Source organism: Theobroma cacao, chromosome 10, assembly GCF_000208745.1.
Source record: "Theobroma cacao cultivar B97-61/B2 chromosome 10, Criollo_cocoa_genome_V2, whole genome shotgun sequence".
Classification (NCBI taxonomy): domain Eukaryota; kingdom Viridiplantae; phylum Streptophyta; class Magnoliopsida; order Malvales; family Malvaceae; genus Theobroma; species Theobroma cacao.
In genome coordinates this window covers 4385701-4395396 of record NC_030859.1, presented here as the reverse complement: position 1 = coordinate 4395396, position 9696 = coordinate 4385701, and the positions used below count along the sequence as shown (strand labels likewise).

Genomic DNA, 9696 nt, shown 5'->3' with positions numbered 1-9696 from the left:
TAATGACGTGCTCCTAATATGCTAAAACTAAATAAATAAATCAATCAATCAATTGAAGAAATCACTAAAAATTTATTTACAATCAAATACTATTAACCTATTGCCCTATTGCCGATTTTAAAGAAGAAAAAAGGAGAAGAAAGTGTCACAAGGTCCGATCTATATACATGAAAGAAATTACATGGCATGTACAAAGATGGAAAGAAAGATGCTACTAACTATCAAAGGCAGCCCTAACCCCCAATGGAAACTCCACCAGGTGCAATGTATGAGTCTGCCATCGCAAGCAATGCTCTTAACTTAAAATCATCCACCATTTCTTCTTTTTCTGACTCTCTAACATAGGCAGTTCTGGATATAAAAAACAACATGAACATGATTATACAATAACTTAAAACAGTTTCTTCCACATTGGGAATAGCAACTCGTGTTTTATTAAATGCGTTTTGCTGAGTAAGTTTACCTTCTTCAGGATAAATCGAATTATAGTGCACCTCAGCCCAGAAACTCAAGAATATAACTGCATAAGTCATAATTCATGAACAGGTAACATGGACGCAAGTACATAAAACCAGCAACTAGAAAGTCATAATTCATAAACAGGTAACATGGAAGCAAGTACGTAAAACCAGCAACTAGAACAGCCATAGGCAATTTTAAGAGGCAAAGAATTCTTTCATCATATTCGATTGGCAAGTTTCGGTCTTAGTTAAAAACTAGAATATTATCATTTCCATCTAAAGCAAAAAAGTTGAAAAGCACTATTTTGTACGAATTCAAAGACAAAAAAACCATGATATGAAAAAGAAAATATGGCAAAACTCTGACCCCATCACAAGTATATCTGCTTCTCAAATATTGGGAAATATGAACTGCTATCCAAAAATAAGTTATACAAAGTTCAGGAAGAATGGGTGATCCATGAATTCAACAACCTACACCATTTCACAAGCTTCATGATCATATAGACATGCTTTTCTTACATTTATCTAATTGGTGCTTTTTCTGTTTTATCCCAAAAAATGTTGTGATAAGCATGTGACAAGTATTGTAAATTGAGTCTAGCCTTAAAAGTTTAAAATCTAATGACATATCTGAACAACTCATCTCTGGTTTTTTTGTTTTCTCATATATTAATGCTACATTTCCAATAGCCTTTCAAAAAAAAAAAAATGCTACATTTCCAATATTATACCAAAAAAAGAAAAAAGATGAAAAGCATCAATATATCTTACTTCGTTGAGACTTTTGACGATGTGGAAGGATCTCGATATAACATGTATCCTTAAATGAAGTTAATACAAATATCTTCACCCCATACTGCAATCAAACAGCAAATTTACATTAATCATCTATTAAATAGTCCACGTAAAGTAAGCAAAACACTAGAGTTGCAAAAGTAATGCAAGATATGAAATGTTACGTGCTTTAATGTTGTTTAGTTATATTTGTAACAATCACACATCTCTTCAGCAACTTCTCAAGCATACCACACATGAACCTACAAACTAAACCGCTTTATAATAAGTAAATGTCTTAAAGAAAATACAAATAAAAGTCCTCCATTATTTTATAAAATAGAACTTGAAATTGCTTGATAAAAAAATGTTATTGTGCAATGAGACATATTTTATTACCCAATCTGATGAACGCTTAAAATCTTAAACAATAGGAAACAGTATCACATGAATAATTATAAATCATCTATTTTGTTGCCTTACCTCAACCCACAAATTTGTGGCCATTGTCAAGTTTTTAGGCAAGGAATAACATATTGCTCCCATATAATTTTCCAATCTTAGAAAACCACAAACTCATTGTGGTAACAAAGTTCACCCACACGGGTAAAGCTTAATATTAATACTTCTTTTAGAAAACAAGCATGCATTTAAAACTTAAACAGCGAACATTTCCTAAAAAAATAATGTGAACAAAAATCAGTTCTCGTATATTGCTAAAGTTTAAGCCTTATGGTGGTACAAAATTTATGGTCTATATTCAAATACTTTAAATCCAGCAATCAGTTGGGAAAAGAACTAAAGTCAAATCATGTTAGAAATAGAAAGGTTTGGTAGTTGACCATACCGTATCTGCAGCTGCTTGCAATGTAACATGATCACCCCATTCACCATTCCTGCTTCATCGATGTAAATAACTATTGTAAGCATGAAAGTGTTCTTAAAACATTTTTAGTACTACAATAGCACGGAAACATTTTTACTTGTTCATTTTCTTCAAATAGTCGCCATAAGCCATTGGAACATAACCCTTGTAAATCTCTGGATTCAATTTAAGCTAATGAAATCAAACATATCAAGAGAAAAAAAAAATCATTAGACTAAGAGATTGAATATGCCACCAAAGGACTTCAATTGACTGGATAAAATGAACTTATAGAAATGCCAACCAACCTGAGAAACAACTTGCTGCCTCACAAACCTGTGGTGATCTTGAGAACGGTAAAGTTGATCTGATAAAGAACGAAACTGGAACATATAAAATAAAAGGAATCACTTAAGGCATTGACACAGTTGACTTCAAAATTACAAGTCAGGCTCTACGGTCATCAAGTTTAATTAATAAATCCATAGTTAAGCATCAATCATTGATGATATTCTTGGAAAAATAAGTCCTAAATCTTCTGGCATTGACACAGTTGACTTCAAAATTACAAGTCAGGCTCTACGGTCATCAAGTTCAATTAATAAATCAATAGTTAAGCATCAATCATTGATGATATTCTCGGAAAAATAAGTCCTAAATCTTGTGAACGACACATAAATTCAATTGGAAATTGTCACTGCCGAAACCAAAAACTGTAGACTAATTCCCGTAGTTATATGTACATATATATGTTTCCATGTGTTATTGTTTTTCTTGGATGCATAGTATCAGTAACCAACAACCAGAGGAACAGCCCTACCTATTGTGCAACAATTCAAAAGCATGCAGTCTTTCTGCCAAGTAGAAAATAATGGCAGGGGAAGACAAATGGAAATGGTATTTTTTTTCCATTTTCATTGCCTTCCTTAGAAGTCTCTATATTAACTCCGAGTAAAATTTTGGCAAATGAATACTATGCATTCTCACCACAGCCATTAAGTTCTCAAGTTATTTAGATGCAGACAATGCAATGCAACAATGGCAAATGAAAATCCATATTATCCACAAACAGATAAATAACAGGAAGGTTCGGTCTAATACAAGTGATTGCTAGAGGACATGATAGCACCATCTGAAAATTATTGTATGCAGACCATAGTCACCAAAATCACAGCTACCCCCTGGGTTGGTGATCCAATTTGTACATTCCAGATCATGGGTCTTTTATGTCCCAGATTGTTTGGGTACATGGCCTGGATTGCCAAAATCATGGACCCAAATTGATTGGTTAAATAGAAAGAAAAGAAGTTCGACATGAGCAAGAGAAGAAAGAAGAAAGAGGCACAATGGAGAAACAATGAAGAGAGAAAGGTAAAAGGATGTTTTCAAATGCAAAAGAAGAAATATTGACATGTCCAAAAATTTTAAAATATAAAAAGAATGAAAGAATCTGGAAACTCAAAGGTTGATTCCAGGCGAAAAGATTAAAAACAGTGGGCTGCATAGGCATACAGAGGCCATGCACCAAAAGAGTACATGTAAACTTTAAAATTAAAATGATTTAGAATTTTTATCTACATTCTATGTTAAGTGGGTTTCGTTGTATCTTTCAAAAAAAAAAGTGGGTTTCGTTTTGGGCTTATTATTATCATTGGTCCATTTATATGCAATATTCATTCCCAGTATTTCCTTTATTTATTGGTAATTAAATAAATTGACTGACATTATTTGGAGAGTAAAGAGGGAACAAAACTACTACAAAAATTTACTATTGTTACTTCCTCTCTTTAAAAAAAAAAAGAGATTTAAAAGTAATATTCATTGTTATTTTCTTACAATCATGAAAATAGTTGCTTATAAAAATATTTATAAACTTATATGTTCATACTACAATATACTTGTGTAATTGAAAAAAGAAACACCTATAATCTTTTAAAGTAAATACAGTCCCACAAGTACCTTACAATGTGCCACGACCCAAAATAACAAACCAATTAAAACTACCCCCATCATACCATGAAAAAATTAATCCATATGCCTCATCCCCAAACCCGTACCACGTACCTGGTAATAATGACTCAGACACTATATTCAACGACCATAAAGATTATAAAATAGTTAAGAGTCACCATAAACTCATGAAATTAGCATGACAGTTTTTATATAGTATCTTCATCCAACATGTTTATTGCAATTAAAACCCCTTTCAATCACTTGCGTCTATGTCTCACTACAATTCAGCAAAGAAAACACCTGTGCATGTTAACATGCAATATCATGCATCTTTCTGTTAGAGAATTAAGTAAAAACCAACCTGACAGTTACCATCACCTTGAACCTTATTCTCAACCAGACCATACAACTGCAACCTGAAATATACAATAATAAATTCAAAATTGAATATGTAATTAAAACCCAACATTCATAAGATTGAGTGTATTACTAAAACAAACACAACCCAATAACTTAACCGCAAAAGTAATTTTTTTTTTAATGGAGAAGAAGAAACAAAAAATGGTTAAGCAAGAACAACTCACTAGATGCCAAAATTGAATGGCAAGTCTATAGAAGAGGGAAAAAAAACAGTTGAATGGGGAGAGGGAATTCTATGGCAAAGGAGCAATTACTTACCAAATGGATCCTGATACAAGAGTTAAAATATTTTAAAGAATTAAAAAAAAAAAAAAACTTAAACAAGTGAATTTCTCATTGTAAAAAAAATACACATGCTCAACCACACCTTGATATCTTATAGAAGGCAATGAGGTACAAAAGACCCTTTCAAAAAGGAGCAGAACTATTTACCAAGATGGATCCATACATGGGCAACCTCATGGAAAATGCCAAACATGCTGGTTAAATGGCTTCAGTTATCTTCGATCCTCATTAAAATATATTTAAATGAAACATTTTTTTTCTTTTATCATTACTTAATTTCCCACTACCTCAAGAATGGAAACCTAAAGCAACTGGACATATTTCTAGTGAGTCCAATTGAGCTTAATGAGCTCAGCTAGCTATTGATAGGTGAGACTTTTCTCAATGGACATTGTGAGTTATTTATAATGTCATGCAAAAGGAATATCATTGGAATACACAGAGTGGATGACTAAACTCAAATGGTTCTCATTTTGTTCCAGAGCTGTTAGTTTCACGACGTGCTTTTAAATTCTAGCACTGCATAAATTTGAGGTAACCTAATTTTTAAGGTTGCTATCAAAATTCAACAAGAAGCTTCTTTTAGGAATTTTATGACCGATGGTCAGAACCACCTGCAATTTCAATAATGGAGTCTAAAAGTTAAGTTCTCACAAAAAATTAGGGTTAACGCTACGATATCAAAAAGAGAAAAAGCAAAGTAGACGTTAGGCAGGGGAGATTAGATTTGAACCAAGGAGGGTCTAGAGCTATATGAGGTTCTAAATGAGAGTCATTTAGTCTTTTGTTAGACCACATAATAATGTGCAACTTGTCATAGCACCCTAGTGCCTGATATGCAGATGCGCTTCTATCATTTTAAAGGGTTTTCTTTAAATTGCTAACCCTGGAATTGGATCATAGATTGGGATGTTAATTCTCGAAATATGAAAATTTAGGATATAAAATGAAACCAATCCCAAAGTTCAGGGTGGTGAAGTTTATTTTCCACAAAATCATAAGAGAATCAGATAAAATAGAGAAAATTTCGAGCCAAACCTATCAAGTAGCCTTTGATGGTCTGATATCTCTTCATCAGCTGATGGTATTTCACTATTAATTTTAGGTACATGCTGCACGATACATATCATAAAATTAGCAAAGTCAATTCTGATCCAACACAGTGTTACAGGGTAAAAGGTGAAGAAATCACATCCACAATCACAAATCGAAGTTCGCCTTTTTGCATCAGTAGATGCAACTTAATGGTGAACCTTGAGACACTTCAAGCAGTGCCAACCTACTAAACTTTAATGCTTGAATTTTAAATTAAGAAAATATAAACAAATGAATTAATTTTAACATGTGATGATCCCTAATCATTCCATTAAAATAAAACATTGTTTACCAAAAGAGCATACACCAACTCAACCAAGATTCATAACATTCATTAGAAAAATTTGTAACCAATTAACAAAATTATAATTTTGTTAAATTTAAATATATCCAGCCTTCTTTTTTCAATGCATAGGGGGAGAATGAAGGATAAGGCAAATGTTATAGCTTTCATAGCCAAAAATTCCTCTAACAGAAGCATAACAAATTATGAACAATAATTTAACCCAATACTTCCACAAAACAAAAGGAATGAAGTCAGAACAGGCATTATTTTATTTGAAGAACAGCTAGTTTAAGATTGCAAATGATGCAGAACACTTGATTGGGTTACCATGATCAATTCGTCAAATTTCATTCCTCACAAAAGAGATTGAAAACACAAGGACTTCATCAAAATTATATTAAAAAATAAAATCAACTAAAAAGTTAAAGAAAACAATGTGCGAAATGATGCTTCCACTCACTGCAGCAGAACTTCAATTAAAATTTAACAAGAAAATTCTTCAAATCCTAATAAATAATGCAACTTTCCAGGACTTGTACTTACGGGAATAGCAACCATGTCATTCAACCTCTTCTCTACTTCACCATCAAGAGCAGATGACTCATCAATTTTATCTATACGCAACATGTCTTCACCAAGAAAAACTTTGTCTCCCATGCCAGAGTCACCACCTTGTTCACTTCTACTAATGTTTTGATCACTTAAATCCCTCTTCACGTGATTAACTTCATTTGTGCACCGTTCAGTTTGGTTAGGATCTTCTACAATTTTCCTAACATCTTCATGATCTATACACAATAGGTAACAACATTAAATTAATAAAAAGTCAATATAATCATTGAGCCATAATGGCAACTTACGAAATTCCCACTACCAGAACTATGTTGTCTTCCAGGAAAGCCAAAACAATCTTGGGCAAGAATAGAATCTTGGCCAGGATTAGTAGATCCAGATGCCTCTGCAGCAGCAACTCGAGAGAGTTCCTCTTGAAAGGCATGTGCAATAACCGCATCATTCTCTACATTTACATGTTCTGGTTCATAATAACCCTCTCCAATATACCCAGTTTGGCTATTGTCTCTCTCATATTGAGTAACACTACCACTGGCACCAGAATGGCTAAATACACAAACTTGTAGATCTTCGAGACCCCAGCGAAGGACATCAGGATCTATATCATATGTAATCATTGGTAAAATTTATAAGAGAACACCGTGCACGTTCTGCTTTAATTTATATACTCCCCCAAATGAATTTCTGAGGACAAGAACATAGAAGTAAATTAATCATAATTAGCATATGATAATATCAACCATCCCAAATCAGGAAAATATACATATAAAAAGCCTAAAGAAACTAACACAGAAATCTCTTAACATAGATTCAAGAAGCACACAAAACTCAAAACCAAAAAAAAGAAGAGAGAAAGCAACCATTGCTTGTAAGACGTACAACTGGAACAAGAAAGCCACAAAAACGCTAATCCCAAAATCCAAATTCTTAACAAAACCAATCTTCCAATCCAGAACAAATTCATCAAACAGAAAACCAACCCAACACACTATTTTCCAATTCATATATGCAAATTCACAGAAATTACCTAGGAAAATGATGAAAAAGAAGAAAGAAAATTTTATGAGAAGAAAAAATGGACTTTCTTTTTCTTTTCTCAGATATTTTGGAGCATATTTTAACATTGAAATCTCTCCTTTCTTACTTTTCCTTTTTTCACTCCCTCTCTTATTAACTTGAAATAATCAAATCTTTACTATTATTACTACCAAGCATGTAGTATTGCTCTGTGGGGTCTATTGGAGATTTGATTAGTACAAGGTAAAAGGAAAGGAGAATGGCTTAATTTGTTTGGGATTATTCTTGACTTCAAGCTGCTTTTGCTATTTGTAATTTTTTTTAAATACTATTTATGCTATTTTTAAATACAAAGGTAATGTATTTACAAAGTGATTAGAAATAATAATTGGGAAAAGTTAGGTGGATGCATCTTGATCTTATATTCAAAGACCTAAACATGCTACAAACTTAACTTGGATCTGGATAATAACCATGGAAAAAATTCCAAAATTATTACAAAAGCCTATAACATGTGCAATATAATTGTTTTGAATTTATAATTAAGTTACAAATCTGATATCTAGTAAAAAAGTTTCCTAATGTTACCTGGTGCATGAGTGAAAATTAATGCATATAATAAATTTTAATCACAAAATTTAATGGCTTTTATCATGCCTGCATATCTGACTATAATCTTACACCTTATGATATATTACATTTTCAGCAATTTGAATGATCTTTAACTCCAGATTTCTGTCTCAATTTCAATAATATTACATAATTGAGATATGATTAATCTAATTAACAAAAATATTTTTTTTAATAAATAAGAGATTTTGGATTCAAATTCCGCTTACATTTATACAAAAGATTTACATACAATCTCATTAATTATCGATTTTCTTTTTTTCTCACATCTTATACTACAAGTTTCAAAGCTAACTCAAGACCAACCAATTCCATCCTAGTTTAATGTTATCCTCTCGATTCGATTCTTTCACATATTTACTGAATAAAATATCCTCGATTTTTCGTACATAACGCTATATACGAGGTTTCCAACGTACCTATACAAAAATTTGTTCTCATTCCAACAAAAATTCGCTGAACATTTATAGGTTTCCATGTACTTTTACGAATATACATAGAAAAATTCTGACGGAACAAAATTCAGAAAAATCTAATTATTGTTTATAGATGAGAGAACTAATGTTAGGAATAAAAATAGAATCTTCAAATAAAGAAGGTAATAAAATTTTTATGTAAAGAAAAATAAATAGAAACTTACTTGAAATTAAATTCGAAGGCGAGAGAGAGAGAGAGACAGAGAGTAGAAACGAATATCAGAAGAGAACGTAACCCAGGAGGCGAAGTCGAAGTCAGAAATAGAGGCTTTTATACTTACCTTCAATACTCTTTGGGTTTATGGGCCCCAATTGATTTAAGTGTCGGGCCCGCCACCCTTTGTTAATCATCAATTTATTTGAATTATTTAAAAATTTTAAATAAAATTTTTTATTATGTTCAGTTAATATTTTTATTTTAAATTAAAATTTTTTTATAATTAACAGTATTATTAATTAAATTATCAATTGTCATTTTATATTAAGGAAACGTTAATCTAAAAGATCAAAAAACACATATTATATTATTGTGTTAAATTATTTATTATTATAATATAATATTTTGATTAATAATAATTAATAGATCATTAATTATAAAAATTTGTTTATTTTAAAATAAAATACACATATTTACTTTATTTTTTTTTTCAAATATTATATAAATAATAATAGAGAAAAATCAGTTTTTTCAAGTATAGGAAAAAGAGGACACGTGGAAAGTAGAGTGATGCCGGCCTATACTAGTATGGTCCGAAGCCTCGTCCTTGTCGAGTTCTCTTATGTTGTGTTGTGTTGTGTTGTGTCAATCGAAAGTGTCCAAAAAGACGCCCTTTGAAAACTAAATGTACCTAACATCCG

At 31.6% G+C, this 9696-nt stretch overlaps 1 protein-coding gene across 1 annotated transcript; it reads right to left on the bottom strand.

The window, feature by feature from the left end:
* LOC18586450 (OTU domain-containing protein DDB_G0284757) lies at nt 144-9075 on the bottom strand. The gene is made up of 11 exons (XM_007009846.2): nt 9003-9075; nt 7017-7399; nt 6686-6930; nt 5800-5873; nt 4418-4472; nt 2412-2486; nt 2222-2295; nt 2086-2134; nt 1236-1320; nt 464-520; nt 144-351 (listed from the first exon to the last, which is right to left on the bottom strand). The coding sequence occupies exons 2-11, from the start codon at nt 7330-7332 to the stop codon at nt 296-298; spliced, it is 1086 nt and encodes a 361-aa protein (XP_007009908.1). The 5' UTR covers nt 7333-7399; nt 9003-9075; the 3' UTR covers nt 144-295.

Coding starts and splice junctions, on each gene's coding strand:
- LOC18586450 (XM_007009846.2), bottom strand. CDS start 7,332: ATGATTACATATGATATAGATCCTGATGTCCTTCGCTGGGGTCTCGAA. Junction 5,874..6,685: donor ATGACATGGTTGCTATTCCC/GTAAGTACAAGT, acceptor TGTATCGTGCAG/CATGTACCTAAAATTAATAG. Junction 1,321..2,085: donor TGCAAGCAGCTGCAGATACG/GTATGGTCAACT, acceptor GTTTGATTGCAG/TATGGGGTGAAGATATTTGT.